The sequence below is a fragment of the Tursiops truncatus genome, chromosome Y (genome assembly GCF_011762595.2).
Source record: "Tursiops truncatus isolate mTurTru1 chromosome Y, mTurTru1.mat.Y, whole genome shotgun sequence".
Lineage (NCBI taxonomy): Eukaryota > Metazoa > Chordata > Mammalia > Artiodactyla > Delphinidae > Tursiops > Tursiops truncatus.
The window spans coordinates 1,210,228-1,229,373 of record NC_133428.1 but is presented as its reverse complement, the minus strand read 5'-3'; the positions used below and the strand labels follow the sequence as shown (position 1 = coordinate 1,229,373).

General features: G+C 45.1%; 1 protein-coding gene and 1 pseudogene across 1 annotated transcript in view; one reads left to right on the top strand and one right to left on the bottom strand.

The window, feature by feature from the left end:
- Nucleotides 1-725: 725 nt before the first annotated feature.
- LOC117310572 (anosmin-1) overlaps nt 726-19,146 on the bottom strand; it is a 189,738-nt gene continuing 171,317 nt past the window's right edge. Inside the window, exons 10-14 of the mRNA XM_073799731.1 lie at nt 9,549-9,643; nt 8,228-8,399; nt 7,265-7,485; nt 6,038-6,179; nt 726-4,892 (exon numbers count right to left, since the gene is read on the bottom strand). Of these exons, the coding sequence (XP_073655832.1) occupies nt 4,837-4,892; nt 6,038-6,179; nt 7,265-7,485; nt 8,228-8,399; nt 9,549-9,643 (686 nt within the window). The 3' untranslated portion in view covers nt 726-4,836. The remainder of the gene's footprint in view (nt 4,893-6,037; nt 6,180-7,264; nt 7,486-8,227; nt 8,400-9,548; nt 9,644-19,146) is intronic.
- Nucleotides 14,924-15,015, top strand: LOC117310577 (U5 spliceosomal RNA; annotated as a pseudogene).

Genomic DNA, 19,146 nt, shown 5'->3' with positions numbered 1-19,146 from the left:
TTACTTATCGCCAGTCTCTTTCTCCTAGAGGAAGACCCCTGAAAACCTGGCACCTGCCATGCTTAGTCAGTATCCCACCTGGAGGGCAGGACCAGGCAACGGCAGAGACTAAGGACATTTCTGCTGAGTGAGTGTCTAATAAATAAACGAATAGGTGATTTTATGGAGAGAAAAATAATCCCGGCTTCCCGACGTTAACACCTTCCTAGTCGTGTCTTATGGGACAGCGTTCTTCTGAGTCCCCCGTGGAGATGCTGTGGGCACAGCGCCTGCCAGCGTGGCGGCCCCAGGAACCTCTCTAGACGCTGCATGGGGAGTGGAGACCGCAGCCGTCAGTGGCCTTTGGTGTTGAAAACAGCGGGGTGTGGGTGAAAGCTTATCTGCACTACACATACCTAGCCTTTCATGGGTGCATCCTGGGGGCGGGGAGCGATGTAAACTTGTAGACTAGTGATAGGAAGTATCACCAATCCATCAGGAGTCAGGGTTGTAAATGCGGTGAAAGAACTCTGAAGCCTGACCGTCCAAGGCCAGGACGCCTTCTTCAGGATGACGTGCTGCCCTGTTGCGCTTACCGGACCTCCAATTCCCTCCATGCTGACAGGAGAGTGAGGCTTTTTGAATCCCTCTGGGGTCGTAGGAAACTTGTTAATTTTTCTTTCTAAACGGAAAGAGAATGTGTGTGCGTGTGCGTGTGTGTTCAGGAAAGGAGTCTAGTCCACTGCGCGGGTTTAAAGATCCTTTATTATGGAATCAGTATGTACAAACTCTAACATGAAAATCATGAGTCACGGGGTATCAGCCTATTTACAGTGCTTTTTTGTTTTTTACAAGTTTTTTTACAAGATTACTTCTCCCTAAATAACATAATAGACACACACAGAAATCAAACATTTTTTATTACATACATAAATAAATATTGACTTTAAATGACCTCTCTAAGGGACATGATTTCTACCGGCCATTTGGATGAGAAGGTAGCCGTTGTATTATCTGCACACTATAATTAAGTCGAGAAAAAGTCGTAACAGCTTTACATACAGACCTCTGTTGATCACCCTGTGAATGGTATAACTTGCTAAAATGTTCAGTAGAGGTAAGAAGCTCAGTCTGGCCATGCAAAACCGTAGATAAGAGTCGCCATCTTTATGCATTTATATTTTAAATGAATCTTAAAGTACATGCAACAGATGTTTAGCCTTTGTGTTCTGGTCATGACGTCGAAGTTTGCCTAACAAGATTGAGATATTTGCAATCGTAGGAATGAGTAAACTTGAGGAACTCCACAGCACACGGTGTAAGAAAGGGCATTAAGTAGATAAGCCGTTATCACAAATGACACTGACCGATTCGATTCGTAGGACAAAATGAATATTTGTACTCACGTGATACAGACACAAGTCCAAATTCAGCCTTTTAATCGGATTTTTCAGTGTTGATAAAAGATACAATCAAGGGCTTTGAAGTCCAGTGTAATCACTTCCCAGCGGTTCCTACCCCTGCGAATTACTGGGTTCCTCATACAGGGCAAATTCTCATCTGTTCAGTAAACATTACGAAGCAGTGATTCTCAGCTGGGGGTGACCTTACCCCCCAGAGGGCGCGGGCCGTGACTAGAGAGCTTGTGGCTGTCACCCCCTGGGGGAGGTGCTCGTGACAACTGCTGGGTGGAGACCTGCGTTGAGCGCCCAGGGGTCGGGCCCCTCGAACAGGGAAACGTGCAGCCCCAAAACTCAACAGCGCTGCGGTGGAGAAACCCTGCTCTATAGATGGGGTATAGGTTCTTTCAGCTTTCTAGGACATAGATCTGTTTTTCAACTTTGAATTTTGTTTAGTAAACATTTAAGAAAATTACCTGTCATAAATACATCATATTAAAACACGAGATGACGTGAAGGGCACACATTCGTTTATAAAAATTGCTCCATAGAGGCCACTTAGAATAAGGGGTAGCACAGATAAATCCATCACTGAGGAGTGAATGTTCTAAGTAGAAAGAGCGCGTGTAGCCTCGATATACATGGAATTAGCCACCTGTCTTTGATGACGTCATGTTTGACGAGCTCAGTTTTTTAAAGAGTAAATACTATCAGTTAATATACTTTTTCTCACGTGAGAGAAATGCATCTAATTTCCATAAAACGTATCAGAGAGTCAGCCACTAAAACTGTGTTTTAAAATAAGAAACAGATCTTTTTAGCCCTTTATTAGGGCACTCAAATGTTAAAAATTCAAAAAGTAGTAATTATATTTTTGTTCATTTGACTATTATTGAAGATTACTGAAATTCGTAAAAGAAACTCAGGTTTCTCTCATTGCCTAATTAATAGAATTTTCTTCCAATAACACTAACAAAATTTAAATTATTGAATATTATAGCAGGATGAAATGCTCGTAAGAGCTGCTTCAGATTTTTTTAAGGAAGGTGTACGCTACAGAACCTTTATCTGAACTGAAAATATATTTGCTCAATGTCTCTTACCCAGACAAAAGAAACATAATTAAATTTTATAAAATTAAGCTTATTTAATAATTTAATAATATCGTGTATCTATGTATATACGCCTGCATTTTAAACTATACAACAGTACAGAAACTTGCTGGCACGAATACTTGGTGGATTTCTTCATGACAAATTAAGGTAAAAGATAACCTCGTAGCCAATCACGTGAAGTTTTCATTTTTGAAGTTTTAAGAATTTGAAATTCAGAGGCTGGGAATGGCACTAGAATAGCTCATAGTTTCGGAGAAGGTCTCTGTGTTTGCTCAAGCTCAAGGGCGTTTGAAATGAAGGCTGTTCCTGTTCTCTCCATTCAAAATTTGGAACTCTTGGAACCAGGTGATTTCAGGACAGCCTGTGCTAAAGTCCATCCCAGGCCACGTTAGGAGCCGCAGAAAAACAGCCGGAAGCGCCGTGAACTTCCGTTCTGAGATTTCCCACGGAGCCGCGTGTCCAAAGCTGCAGAACACTGCCTTATCGACTTTTAAACAATTTTAACGCACGGGAAGCAGTTTTCAGTATCCTCTTTCAGGGATCCATGCCTACAGACTGTGTTCCCTAAGGCTAGGCATCGATTTGGTAACAGACAGAGTCTGTCTGCGTTCTGCGTGGCTTCTGCTCTTAGAGTGGGAAACCTCACAAAAGCCAACACGTTCTCTCTCCTCTTCACCCCACCAGGTGCAGTCAGGGCGCCCGCAGGCTTTCAGGAAACGTAACAAAACGAGCAGTTCCAAGTCCCACCGTGAAAACCCAAGGAAAGTGTACTGAAAATTTCCTCGTTTTACTTGTGTAGGTCATGAAACGAGGAAGCCTATCCTTTAAAATGTTCAATTTTTTAAGTTGCTCTTTTCTCATAGTGTCAATACTGACGGGGAAAATAGATGACCCTAATGATCTGTAGGAGAACTGTGTCTTTATCCACCATTGCTGAGCTGGGAAAACAGTTTCTTCAGAGATGCGTCCTCAAGGTGTACGTGTGTGTACGTGTGAGTCTATGAGTGTGTGTATGTACGTGTGTTTGTGCCTGTGTGTATACGTATACACACGGAAGCACGCAGACGCACATACATACGTGCCTGTTTCAAAACATACATATGGGTATTCCCTTGAGGAAAAAACTATATTAAACTAAACATTTCTGGTTTAAGGCTGCCGCGACATACCCTGCAATACTGTGTACTGACAACGTGTTTGACTTGCGTTCGTGCTCTGAGGGCTTAGCGTGGAACCTGGGAAATTTTTCAAATAAGGTATAATAATACATCTGTAGGAGTAAAGGAAGGTTAGTCAAAGGCAAGTAGCTGTCCTTCTCCACCAACCAAAGCCCTTCCGCCTTTTCTACATCACGGACAGTATTCTACCACGTCAAGAGCTTGCTTTCGTTAAGAAAAGGCAAATCTCAGTGAAGATTTGAAAATATTCAATCGTTGGGATTCCTTCATTTCAAGCAAGAGGTTTTGCAAACTTTTAGATACATGAAAGCTGCAAAACAAAGCATGTCAGCAGCCGTTCCCCACATTAAGGAAAAGCATAAATAGCGTATCAGGGAAATCTCTCACAGTACAGGACGAAATGTTAAAGAGCATCCCCAGAAAAGACGTTTAGTTTCTCCAAGGCAGACTCTGGATAGCAGCGTAAGGCACTGACTCCTTTCTGCTGTGGATGTCTTCCCTAAACCCTCATTGACAGGCTGCGCTCTTCTTTGCCTTTGTAGAAAATGAAGCTTAGGTGCTGGAAGTGGGAACATTTTAAGTCTAAATTAATTGGCATATTTCAGGTCACAAGTTTTCAGCTAAAAAATCACGTGATAAAAAATCATCTTAAGAAGTATTTGAATAAATAGGGCCAAAAAACCGTATAGTCTTCAGTCGATTTTGCAAACCAAACCAATAATTTAATTTTAAAATGTTTATTGAGTAACGTGACGCTTACTAGGTGTGCGCTTAGCATGCTTATTACGTGTATGAACTGTGTATTTGTTACGCCGGTGTCTCTTGAGAATTCGCCGCTCTGAATTCAGGGAAGTCTCAGGTCTGCAGTAATTCACTTGAGATCATAGCTAAACCATGTATGGAAACAGATTTTGCAGTGAAACAGGCCTGGCCTTCGTGTTCTCTCCATTCTCACAGGAAACTGTGTCCACGTCCACCGTCTCACCACTTGTCCCTGGTGTCCAGGCGCGTCCGAGACAGACAGAAGCGTTTAGTGCAGTAAAGTTAGATGGGGCGGGAGGTCCTATGGGAAAGGCCTGGTGCCCCCGTAAGCGGGCGCGGCCGGTCCTCGAAGGTCTGCGAGCTTACACGCTCGCTCGGGGTTCAGACATCTCCGGGAACAGGTCAGTATCTTTCTGGAGGCTTGTAATGGTGTGAATGACGGTGTTTCAGGTGGGGTCCTAGGGAGACAGAACAGACACATCAGTCGGTCGTGGCGCTTTCCCCGGCTGGCTGAACGAACAGTAGGAACGCGCTGACTGCGGTGAACGCCTTGGCCCCAGGCCCGCGCTCCCTCCCGTCCAGGTCCCTCCTCTCCCGGCTCTGAACGTGCAGAGAGACAGACACTCACTCTCCCTCTCTTCTCTCTGCCTTCCCCCCGCGTTTTGGTTCCCTCCCTAACGCCAAAAAATCACAAGAGAAAGAAGACAAGCCCCTTTCTTTAGGCTCACAATTATATAAGCCAAAATCCTGTGCATTTCCTCAAGAAAGTTTAAAACTTAACCCATGCTCTCATTACACAGAATTTCAGTGGAGGCACATGGGGACTGCATTCACCCTTATAAGCGTAAGGGGCCATCGAGCTCTTCCACGTGATGGTTTTTTCCTTTAAATTCGAAGTGCAGAAAGCTATTGGGGGCAAATTTGATCCATCATTTTTTAAAAAACAAGTAAAACTAGAACGACTTCTCAGTTTTCTTAACACATAAACTTAAAAAGCCATGTCAAAGGTTTAAGCTAGAAAAGCAAAGTGCATAATTTAAAAACCAACAAGCGGCTCACTGTTTTGAAACAACACGTGACAGTTATTTTTAACGTAGCAGTAAGTCAAGTAGATTGATTTGGGTCATGTTATGAAGAAAATTCATGTAATAGATTATAGTAACAACATATGTAATAAGAAAGTAAGCTCCGTAGCCAAATACTATTTGCTATTTGGTCATATTTGAACATCTTAATTTAAAAAACAAAAATTCAGATTGATATGAGATGATAGACTTTTTTCCCTCCCATGTGTATCTGTGGTTAAAAGACAAGGAGAAAGCATGCATCATGTAGGGAAAAAAATGGAAGTATGGAAAAGGAAGTAACAGAAAGGAAGGCAGGGAGGGAGGGGGGAGGGAGGAGGGAGCAGGGCCAGGAAGCGTGTAAGGTGGGCTGCGGGCAGCAGGCGTGGCCGCCAGGAAAAGCACATACAAAGGCCTGGAAGAAGTTCAGGTTCAGAGAATTCCCTATCCGTAGGAATCTGCAGTGATCTGTTGATTTTCGTTTTTTCAGCAAGACTTTCTCTGTGTCCCCAAAGCTGGCGGGGGCCCCCGGCACTCACTGTGCACAGCCGAGGGTGGGAGGTCGGGGGTCCGGAAGGTCCTGATGGTGGCGGGTCCCTCCCCGCCCGCGGTCAGCACCTGCACCTCCAGACGGTAGAGGGTGGCCGGCCGCAGACCTGGCACCGTGAGCACGGAGCGATCCTGAGGGGGGACAGGAGAGGACGCGCCCGTTAGGCACCTCTTGACCACAAAGCCACACGACGGACTCTCTCATTCTCTGCCCATTTCCTCCCACCTGCACGCCCGCGATCACCGTGTAAACGCAGGTGCGGTTGCTTTGACACCCCAGCGTGGTCGGTCGAACGTCTGTCCCTGTTTGCTAGAGTCCTGCCCTGCCGGGCAGCCTCGGCGGTGAGAGCCCAGCTCTTGGCAGCCGGGGCCAGTCTCAGGGCTCACCCTGCGACCGCATTTTGTATTCCTCAACCCAAGACTTTCCCATGGTTTAAAGTTTTCATCTGCTCATCTTGTGGTGTGAATTCTTCATGATCCACATTTCCGTAAGCGAGCCAACTGTGTTCCTTAAGATGCAGTATCTATCTATCTGTCTGTCAATGCCCATAGCCAACAGTGTTGATTTTTATGCCAACACATTTTTCTCAAAACTCAATAAAGCCTAATATATACACACATAGAAAAATTACTTTCCAATTCCATGGAATTTTTCCTTCCAGGATTTAAGGGTTTTTTTTGTTTGCTTTTTCTTCTTCTTTTTGGAGCAGGAGTTGGATATTCTAAGGGCATTTTTAGAGCTGGTAGAAGCCTGTACATGGGTTTTTTTTTCAAGCCAAGGAATTAGTGGCCTGGAAGACACGCCAGCTCATTACGGGCTCTGGCCAGATTTGAAGCGGGGAAACGGAGAGAAAGAAGAAGGTTCTCTTAGCTGTTTTTCCCCAAATTTAACCCTTCCAACAGGGCCTGTCCACTTGGGCCAGAGGGACACAGGCTTCACAAAGGAGAATAAAGTGGTTACACCGCGTGCATCCCGTGTCGACAGGAGACGTGGGTTGAAGAGGGGCTCTAGTAATCACAGTTCATCTAGACGACTGTTCACGGCAACACTTGTGTGGTGTCTTTCAGTACCTGCGAAATAATACGCTCGGGAGAAGACAACGCACACACGCGGCTCAACAACTGGCCCCAGCGTGATGGGACGTGGGCGCCGACAGTGAGTAACCCCCCTGCGGTGCGGGTACCGGCCCAAGGGCCCGGGAGGGAGGGGCACCCACCGCCGGGAGGATCTGGGACTGCAGGATGAGGCTGTTGGGAAGGCCGTTCTGCCTGCTCTCGGTCGTGACCTCGGCCCACGTCACGTGGAAGCCAGTCACAGGCCGCTGGACGGTGGCCTTGCTCAGCTGCCAGGAGAAGCGCCCCGTGACGTTCGTGTCCTGGACCACAAAGGAGGCCGACAGGTTCTCGGGTTTGGCTTGCACTTTGGAATGAACGGGACCTGGAGCAGCGGGAAGAAGAAGGCCGGGTCAGGGGATGCAGAGCGCGAGAGGGGCCCTAGGCGGCAGGTACGTCCCGTGGGGTTCGGCCGGCCGCCTCGGGAGCGCGGGGTCAGACAGTCGCCCCGGCGAGCTGTGCAGAGGCAGCCTCAGCCCTGCCCCTTCGTGCCACGTGCTTCTGCTCCCTTGGGCACTACGTGGAGAGTCCTGCTTTGGGGGTGGAAGACAGAGGAAGAATTTTGGAATCTGGCGGGACCTGGCCACTTAGAGAACAGGAGCGACTGCAGTGAGACGGGTGAATATTCAAGGTACTACAAGAGTCGTCGGAAGTTACTAGAAGGCGCCCAGGGGTCTGCATCTGAAAATAGCTGCCCCTGTTCTAGGAGAGGCTTGGGAAGGTAAAGACGGGGCGTTCGGAAAGCGTGTCGAGGTGACGCCCATGGCAGAGGGCCGGGATAAAAGTGAAATCATTTACATAAAGTGCGCCAAAGGACAAGCAGTACACAGACCCTCGGCTTCATTTCTAAAGGGCTGACATGCCAGCAAAGGCTGTCCACCAGAGCTGCTGCAATGAGGATGTAATGCGTGCCTTCATACGTATGTTACCTCCCAACTGGGCCGTCACGCTGCCGTTTAGAAAGGGGGATACTTTGGGTTTGTAGGCTCTTGTGAAATGCGGTCTGGAAATGTGTACAGAGTTGCCGACATCACAGCCGCAACCTTGGAAGTTTGCGTGAAACGTACCTGCGTCCCCGGGGCAGCTGACGTGCTTGTGGCTTTTGCCCTTCAGAGCAGAGCACGGTGGGGTCGTAAAGAAAACGGTTTCTGCTTTCAAGCGGCCCTTTGGCCGTGTGGGTTGGACGGTCACCTTGTATTTGCAGGAAAATGCCAGATCTTGAAGAATCATGTAATTTTCCTAGAGAGAGAGAGAGAGAATACACTAACAGTAAATCTCACGAGGGTACGAAATTGGCAGGAGAGGAAATCCTACCTCCACCAAGGCTGTCTCCCTATATATGGGACGTGTGCAACACGGCTTTCATAAAAAGTGCAAAGGAGACAGGGGCCCTGCTTTCATTTATTACAACTGTGAGAGGCTCCCATGGGGTGGGACACAGGCTCCAGAACCCGACAGGACGGCAGCGCTAGGTGGGAGGCAGCGCGGTGGGTGATGCTGTAGACAGACACCTAAGTTGTTAATACAAAAAAAGCTAACTCGGGCTTCTCTGAGACACAGGCGTGCTTTAGCTGTGAGTGTTTCCTTAAGGAAAGGAAGACATTCTTGCGCTGTGTATTGCCTCCCCTGCTGGGAGGGCTGTGATTGCCGCCGGCCGGAACTTTGCGATGAAACAGGATTACGAAAACCAGACTCAACTGCGGGCGGAGTGAGAGGCTGAGGGTATAACCTTACGCTAACGGGAGAGCTGACACTGACGGGCCTAACGAGCTTGTGCGAGGATTCTTCGCCTTTGGGTGTGGGGTGTGCGTGCCCGTTCTAGGGTGTAGTTGTCAGGGCTTCGTGTACATGTACGAGAGCTGCAGCAGGAGCATCTCTGGGACCCTTAAAGGCAGAACATCACAGGACGGGCCGTATCTTTCATTACCTGGACGAGTTGGTGGAAGTTAGGGATGCTGCAAAGGAGATGCTGAATGATAGTGTCGTATAGAAATTCCCTGGGGGAAATGAGGCCTTTTAGGTCATTGTGCCGAGTCAAAAATCCAGAAAACAATTCAGAGCTTTCGTGCAATTAAGATGAGACACCCAGAGGCTGGCAGCGTTTCCCCTGTGTCCTGGGAGCTCCCTGCAAGCTGTGTCCTGAATGTCTGCATCTCAGGGCCCGCCCTGTGCTGACCGATGACGTGTGAGGTGGTGAAGGGCCGAGAGATGAGTGAACAGGTGACCCTGTGTCTCCCGCTCCCACCTGGTCATGGGTCCCTTAGGGAGCCCCGTGAGGATGAGTTACCCACTGGACACACGGCCTGCACCTCTCTCTGTCCAGCTTTGTCCCCCGATCAGGTGAGTCTAGAAGCCGTTCAGAATCCGGCATTTCGGCCACCTCCTCACCTGGGTCACGCCCGAGGATGCCTCCACCCCGGCGGATTCGTTGTGGGCACAGACTTCCGGAAACCACTGCACATGATACCGACTGACACCGGGATCTGTAAGGTCAACACCCATCAGCAAAAGAGAACAGTCTGCAAGTCACAGTGCACGCAGCCCCAAGTCCTGAAAGCACGACAGACCAGGAAGGAAGGACAGAGTCCTGCAGGTGATCCAGAATTGCGTACACCAGCCAGAGGAGGTGGTCTCCCAAAATTCTGACTAGAGTCAGGGGGAAAAAGCAATAAGCCATCAAAGGAAAAGCGAATTGCAATACGAGAACCACACAGAAAAAAATAATTAGAGAAGTCATAGCAAAATGACTCCACAGAGGTCTTGAGAATAACCTCGCCATGGTGTCCACAGTCATAAATCCCCCAACGAAGGGTAGCACTCAGCAGCCGTTCTCCTATTTCCTAGGCTCTAACAGAGACTCATCTCAAGTCTCTGGATCCTACATTTTTCTGACGAGGCTGATGGAGAGGCTGTCAAGCCCAGGCAGGAACAAAAGCCTTTCCCTCAACTTGAAGACCTGGCCCTTCAGATGTGCTCCATCTCCAGCCTTGCTGTGACAGGGCCCCCTCATCAGAGGATACAGGGTGAACAGCCTCCCGGTGCCTTAACAGTAAGTGCATCCTTGCAGTGAGTGTGTGCGATCGCTACGGAAACGAGGCCTGCTCTCAAAGCCAGCCCAGCATACGGGCTCCTTAATCGTTTCCACTTCCAGCTGGAGCAGCGCGTTTTCTGCACGTGTCTTTACTTTGGCCGACCGAGTGGAAAAAAAGACAGCGTGATGAGAAGCCGGTCACTGAGTGTGGGAAAGGAGGTCTGGGCCATCCTGGGCTTAATAATCACCCCAGTGTGTCCCCGGGTGTGAAAGGCATCGCTTCCCTGGGTGATTAGCATCTCGTCCAAATGCTCACGCCAAGTGTTTGATGGAGGTTTTCCGAGGGGAAAACGCTTGGATGAAATCGGGTGGTTCTGGTGGGAACTTGCTCTGAGCACTTTGGAACGAGAAAAGAACTTTCAATCTGAGAAAATAAACAGCAAGTGGGCACCAATGGTGTTTAGCTAAAAGGGGAACCCTCTGACTAGAGGTTTTTAACTCTTTACATGGCAGACATCAAGGGCTTTTTTTTAAGAAAAGAATTGCACGTTATACATTAAGGCTGAAGTCAGTCATTGAGTGAATTCAAATCCTTTCTTTCAACAAGTGGTGCTGCTCTAGGCATCGTAGTGAAATAAATAACATCCCAGGAGCAGCTGCTCTCACACCTCTTAAATCCTAAGGGGGCTGGACAAGTAATAAGGTGCATAAGTCAGGTCTCAGGTCGGAGGGAGATGAGCCTGCAGCTGACCACGGAGGGCGAGAGAGGTACGGCGTCCCGACAGAGGGTTGCGACTGTCACTAAAACGCTGGCGCAGCTCACAGAGGAGCTGACCTCGCAGGGGAACCTGGAAGGAGGTTGGCACTGGGCCTGGTCGGTGTGGATAATGGGGGGCAGGGCACCGTCCCACACAACTGTCTGCCACGACGAAAGCTGCTGTATGTGGTGACCCCTCGTCACCACATTGCTGCTGCAGCTGAGGAATCAAATTCTTAAAGCACTGAAATCAATTTAAAATTCAGAGGCTCCACGGGGCTCGTGGCTCCCATATCGGACAGAGTAGCAAGTTCCAAAGTCGGGCACACGGCAGGGCTGACATTCCCTGGTCCGGAGCAGCCGGGGCTGGACTCCAGTTTGCTGCACTCCAGTGCTAGGACGTGTGATTGATACCCGTGGCTCCAGGTCTCCTAAGAACCCCACACACAGCTGACAGCATAACTGTGTTTCCCTAAGAGGACGCACCGAGCGACACGTCGGAGCCCTCAGCTCCGCCCTGCCCGAGTCCACGCCTACTCTGGATCTGCCACCTCCGGGAAGAATTTCACCCAAGCCCAAGGCTTTCCAAGACGGCTCTGCGTTTCTACCTTCAGCTGAGCTGTTCCCTGGAGGAGCTGGTGTTCCCAGCTTCCTGTCCCATGTAGATGCTTTTCAAACTCAGCGCTTCTAAAACCACACCCTTGATTCCTGCCCTCAATTGCCCTTGCGTTCAGCTTGCCTCTTATTTAATCACGCCTTTTTGTTTTCTGTATCTGTGACATCTTGCAGCCTTGCAGACCCTGCCGGGACCGCCCTCGCAGGGTGGCCGCTGCCCCGTGCAGACCAGCTGACCCAGAGCCCCTCCCCAGCACCTCCTCTGTGGGGCCCTCACACTCTGGGCCACCACCCTCGTCACCCCAGGGCCAGGTAGGTGGGGACAGCCCCTGAGCCAGAGCCAATCCTGACTAGCCAATCCTGAGACCATCTTGCCTTTCCTACTCGCCAGAGAAAAGGCTTCTGAGCACAGTTTCCTGCTTCCTGACCGACCCTGGTGCCTCCCCACATGGCCCGAGTGGTGTGAGGCTCCACCTCCTGGGAGCCGTGAGTAACAAACTACCTTCTCAGTGGCCGTTGTCTCCGTTGCCTTCACCAGACCCGAATAAAACCCACTCCTTTAAGACATGATTAAAATGAACAGGCTGCCTTTTAAGCAGTCCTTCATGGCACTTTTTCAGACACATACACAGCAGTCCGCACTCTTCCAAGCTTAATCAAAAACTGGCATGCGTTTCTCATGCAGGTCTACACAATCGGTTCTCGTTATTCACACAAGTGAGGGTTTAGAAAATCACCGTGAATGCAGAATTAGCAAATCCGGGATGGCTGTTTCTTGGAGAAATACAGTGTTAGTTTCCCCGTGAGCTTCTGGTCACCACATTTTTGCCAGCCAGTCAATACATAATCTTATTTAATGTGTGTTTTTCTTTTTTAAAAACTTATTTAATAAAGTCATAATTAACTGTAATATTTCTTTACTTAAAAAACTCTAGTTGAAATTATTTTCATGATCCTGGGTAGCAGGACAGTAAACTTCTTTTGCTTTCAGCCTCACAATAACGCCTCCACTGTACCTTTTTTTTAATCCATCACCATCTCAAAACCGACAAATTTAGACACTTTTTTTTACCTTTTCGGAACTTCATCACACACTACCAATGTGACTCGCACCTCCCAGGCAGCCTCATGTATCCATCAGCAAAGGCAGCACTCCACCACTATGCTCGGGGCCACTTCAACCAGGACAAATCTCCAACAAAAAGCAAGGAAATGCAACACAACAGACCAGAAACCCACGGCGCTAAACAGACCGGGCAAAGGATGTCGCCAGCGTGAGAGTGGAAACGAGAGGGCGGCGTCCCCTCAGCTTCAGGTGGGAACGTGTACGTGGGGCGACTCAAGTCCATCGCCACTCCCCGCACGAGCACCCCCACAAAGGACCACACAAGCGCCCCCCAGGACTGGTTAGGGGTTACAAATAAACCTTAGTGACTACACGAGTCTTCAAATACACACTCTGTGAGCATCCACTGTGTCTCCTTTCATTTTAAAATCAGTAGCATAAGGTAGCTTTTTTTTTTTTCTTTCGGTACGTGGGCCTCTCACTGTTGTGGCCTCTCCCATTGCGGAGCACAGGCTCAGCGGCCACGGCTCATGGGCCCAGCCGCTCCGCAGCATGTGGGATCCTCCCGGACTAGGGCACGAACCCGTGTCCCCTGCATCGGCAGGCGGACTCTCAACCACTGCACCACCAGGGAAGCCCCCTCCCTCTTCTTAAACCCCTTGCCCGCCTCGGCTTCTGTCTCAAATCTCCCCGTGTTCTCCAGCTCCTCTGGGCACTCACTTGCACCGTCCTCTGCTGCATCGCCCCTCTTTGTGCTGAAACTGGAGTTCCTTCACGCCCGGTCCTGGTCCCTCTTCTCTCTAGCGGATCCCACCCTTATTAAAGAACTTATTCTTAAAGTCTCTGTTATTCTGGTCCAAGTGCTACTTTACAACTGTACAGTGTTTTACCTACAATAGTTGCTTACAGACACCTGTTTGCAGTGACTTTGCTTAGTTGTAAATAATACTGTTAGCTTGTTTCCATAGAAATATTCCGGTGAATTACTAGTAAATAAGCAAGCCAGGGAGAAAAGTGCTTCTGACTAATCCTTATTTTGAATAAACAGTGACTAAAAAAATAATAGAAAAGATCAAAGAAACTAAAAAGCTGGTTCTTTGAAAAGATAAACAAAGTTGATAAACCTTTAGCCAGAGTCATCAAGAAGAAAAAGGGAGAAGGCTCAAATCAATAAAATTAGAAATGAAGAAGGAGAAGTTATAACCAACACCAGAGAAATAGAATCCTAAGAGACTACTACAAGCAACTGTATGCCAATAAAACAGACAACCTAGAAGAAATGGACAAACTCTTAGAGAGGTACAGTCTCCCAAGACTGAACCAGGAAGAAATAGGAAGTATGAACAGACCAATTACCAGTACTGAAATTGAAACTGTGATTAAAAAACTCCCAACGACCAGAGTCCAGGACCAGATGGCTTCACAGGCAAATTCTGTCAAACATTTAGAGAGGAGTTAATACCTGTGCTTCTGAAACCGTTCCAAAAAACTGCAGAGGAAGGAACACATCCGAATTAATTCTGTGAGGCCACCATCACCCTGATACCAAAACCGGCCAAAGATACCACAAAAAAAGAAAATTATAGGCCAGTACCTTTGATGAACATAGATGCAAAAATCCTCAACAAAATAGTAGCGAACCGAATCCAACAGTATATTAAATGGATCATACACCATGATCAAGTGGGATTTATCCCAGGGATGCAAGGATTTTTCAATATCCTCAAATCAATCAGTGTGATACACCATATTAACAAACTGAAGAGTAAAAACCATATGATCATCTCAATAGATGCAGAAAAAGCTTTTGATAAAATTCAACATCAATTTCTGATGAAAACTCTCCAGAAAGTGGGCACAGAGGGAACCTACCTCAACATAATGAAGACCATATATGACAAAACCACAGCTAACATCATACTCAACGGTGAAAAGCTGAAAGCATTTCCTGCAAGGTCAGGAACAAGACAAGGATGCCCACTCTTGCCACTTTTACTTAACATAGTTTTGGAAGTCCTAGCAACGGCAATCAGAGAAGAAAGGGAATCCAGATTGGAAAGGAAGATGTAAAACTGTCACTGCTTGCATATGACATGATACCATACATTAAGAAAGCCCTTAAGATACTACCAGAATACTACTAGAGCTCATCGGTGAATTCAGTAAAGTTGCAGGATACAAACTTAATATACAGAAATCTGTTGCATTTCTACACACTACAACAAACTATCAGAAAGAGAAATTAAGGAAACAATCCCATTTACCATTGCATCAAAAAGAATAAAATACCATTCATACTCTGGTTTCTCTTCAGATCATATAAATCTTTTGCCTTTTACTAAAGATTTCCATGGAGAGGGGGAAAGAAAAATAAGAATAAGATACCTAGGAATAAACCTACCTGAAGAGGCAAAAGACCTGTACTCCAAAAGCTATAGGATGCTGATGAAAGAAACTGAAGCTGACAGAGATGGACAGTTATACCATATTGTTGGACTGGAAGAATCAATATTGTTATAATAACCATACTACCCAAGGCAATCTACAGATTCAATGCAATCCCTATCAAATTACCAATGGCATTTTTCAAAGAACTAGACCAAAACATTTAAAAATGTCTGTGAAACACAAAAGACCTCAACATAGCCACAACAATCTTGAGAAAGAAGAACAGAGCTGGAGAAATCACAGCTCCCTGACTTCAGACTATACTACAAAGCTACAGTAAATACTAAGGTACTGGCAGAAAAACAGAAATATAGATCAATGGAACAGGATAGAAAGTCCAGAAATAAACCCACACACTTATGGTCAATTAATCTATGACAAAGGAGGCAAGAATATACACTGGAGAGAAGACAGTCTCTTCAATAAGTGGTGCTGGGAAAACTGACCAGCTACATGTAAAAGAAGGAGATTAGAACATTCTCTAACATGATACACAAAAATAAACTCAAAATGGCTTAAAGACTAAAATATAAGTCATGACACCATAAAACTCCTAGGATAGAGTATTGGCAAAATATTCCCTTACATAAATCATACAAACGTTTTCTTACGTCAGTCTCCCAAGGCAATAGAAATAAAAGCAAAAATAAACAAATGGGACCTATTCAAAATTACAAGCTTTTGCACAGAAAGGAAACCATAAACAAAATAAAAAGATACCCTATGCAATGGGAGAAAATATTTGCAAATGATGCAATCAACAAGGGTTTAATTTCCAAAATATACAAACAGCTCGTAGAGTTTAATAACAAGAAAACAATCCAATCCAAAAATGGGCAGAAGACCTAAATAGACATTTCTCCAAAGAAGACATACAGATGGTCAATAGGCACATGAAAAGATGCTCATTATCGCTAATTATTAGAGAGACGCAAATCAAAACTACAGTGAGGTACCACCTCACACCAGTCAGAATGGCGATCATTAAAAAGTCTACAAATAATAAATGCTGGAGAGGATGTGGAGAAAAGTGAATCCTCCTACACTGTTGGTGGGAATGTAAACTGGTGCAGCCACTATGGAGAACAGTATGGAGTTTCCTCAAAAAACTAAAAATAGCACTACCATAAGATCCAGCAATCCCAGTCCTGGGCATATATCCAGACAAAACTATAATTTAAAAAGATACATGCACCCCTGTGTTTGTAGCAGCACTACTTACACTAGCCAAGACATGGAAGCAACCTAAGTGTCCATCAACAGATGAATGGATAAAGAAGATGTGGTACAAATATACAATGGAATATTACTCAGCCATAAAAAGAACAAAATCATGCCATTTGCAGCAACATGGATGGACCTAGAGATGGTCATACTAAGTGAAGTAGGTCAGACAGAGAAAGACAAATATCATGATGTCACTTATATGTGAATGTAAAAAAAATTATAAAAATAAAATTACTTACAAAAAGAAACAGACTCACAGACTTAGAAAAGAAATTTATGATTACCAGAGGGCAAAGGGGGTGGGGGAGGGATAAATTAGGAGTTTGGGATTAGCAGATACAAATGACTGTATATAAAGTAGATAAACAACAACATCCTACTTTATAGCACAGGGAACTATATTCAATATATTCTAATAACCTATAATGGAAAAGGATGTGAAAAAGAATAGACATACATATATGTAATACTGAATCACTTTACTGTATACCTGAAACTAACACAACATTGTAAATCAACTAATACTTCAATAAAAAGTTCTTTGTTTTGGGGGAAGAAAGAGGGAAAGAAAAATGAAAGGACATTGATGCCCTACACTAGCTGCTTACAACAATAACCAAATCTGGGTAAAAGGTAGAGAAAGATGAAACAGTATAACTCCTAGGAGATAAGGAGAGTATCTTTGTGACCCTGGCATAAGCAAAGATTTCTTAAACAAAGAGCGGTAAGCCTCAAGGAAACAAAATGATGAACTGATAATCTCTAAAAGTAAGAACTATTAAGAATGTGAAAAAAATGAAAGTAGAAAATACTAAGATGAAACCAGCAGATGACTCATATACTCCACATATAAAGGACTCTTGCAGGACAGGCTGGCTAAACAGTTGAAAAGTGCTTTGAAAAACAGGAGCTCCATTGCCAGTAAACTTATGAAAAGGTGTTCAACGCCTGGATGACCAGAAGAATGCACATTCAAACGGCACTGAGCCATCACGTCACACGTACCAGAAAGGCTGGCTCAACTGAGAAAGACAGAACATGCCTCATGGGGGAAAGCATGTGGGGCAGTGGGGACCATCTTACCCTCCTGGTGGGAATGTGCATTGGTCCAGCCACTTTGGAAATTCTCAGCATCTTCTAAATGTCATCATCCTTATGACCTAAGAATCCCACCCTCTGTGGGGGAATAGGTACACATGTACATCAACAGACATGTATTCATAGGCTCTTCACAGCAGGGCCATTCTGAATAGCCCATCCCTGGAACAAACCAAATCTCCATCAACTGCTGTACCAGGGACAACTATGCAGTGATATAAATGGATGAATCACGGCTTCCTGCAACAGGATGGACGGGTTTCCCACATGCAGTGTTCACTGTGAGAAGACTGATGCAAACTGTATGATTCCATCTGTATACATTCAAATACACGTAAAACAAATCTTCAATTTTAGAAGCCAGGAAATGGTGGTCACTATTCTGTGCTTAAGATGTTTGCACCTCCCGTGTGTGTACATTTTCATTTCCTTACATGAGATGTGTACATTTTCAGTATTACATTAATATGTTGTTTTATTAATATGTCATATTGACATACAATTCTAATTTGAAATTGATAAATACAGTCATCCTTTGGTACCCACTGGAGAGTGGGGATTGGATCCACACCCTGGATACCAAATTCCAGGCTGCTCGAGTCCCACAGTTAGCCCTTCGTATCTGGGGGTTCTGCACGCTCGGATTCAACCAACTGCCAATCTTAAACATTGCACAAAATCCACAGTTGGTTGGATTCACAGATACAGAACCCACTGATGTGGAGGGCGTGACTGTACAACAGATCAAATAACCCACTGATGTGGAGGGCTTGACTGTACAATAGATCAAATAAATTTTATAATTTAATATTAACTTAAAACTATCATTAAATGTCATAATATGGATATATTAACATATAATTTTATAATTAATATTCAATAAATAAAATTTAAATTAACATATGATAGTATCATAATAAAACATTAACATGATTGGTAATGTTATTTTAGCTAGAGAATGAATTTCAGCAGCTTGGAAGAAAATTCTGGAACAAGAAGAGCTCCAACACCAATATCCCCAATGGCTCGTGAGCCGATACTCTGAGTAAAATAGCATTTCAGAAAAATAAGAATTTTAAAAACTGAATTCTTGAAACAATCTATTGTTTTTTGCTTAAAATAGAGTTTATGTCTTAAAATGCACAGAAGTGATAAATATAAAAACGTATGTCAAGTAACTCTAAAAATACTATTCTAAGAGTACAGAAAACAAGGAAACAAAAGGAATTTATCCCAAAGATAAAGAGAAAAAAGAATCTATTCTAAGGGTGACTGTTCATTGCGGTATTGACTATAAGATGGAAATTCTGAAGGCAGCTAAATGTGTGACTATAGTGGAATCATTATGGCATAATATCTATCAAGGCAGCCATTTTAAAATGTTATTAAAAATACCAACAATACAGAATGCAAATTAGTATTTTATGAAAATGTGCTTTACAAACACACACATATACATATAAAACAACTGAGTGAGAAACAGGTACAGGAGATCGTCTGAAAGAAAATCCAGTAAAATGCTATTTCTATGAAATGATACTGAGAAGAGAATCGGCTCTTTTATTCTGTTTTCCAAATTATTTGCATTATAGGTCTTCTAATTTAGAACAAGAATTTACAGTGCAAGATAATGACTGTCTCAAGTGTTTGGGACACAAGATCAACCTTCTTAGGAAAGACATGAAGACAGGTTAATATCCCTGAAATGATCAAATGTAAGCAGCAGATTTCAGTATGGGATACA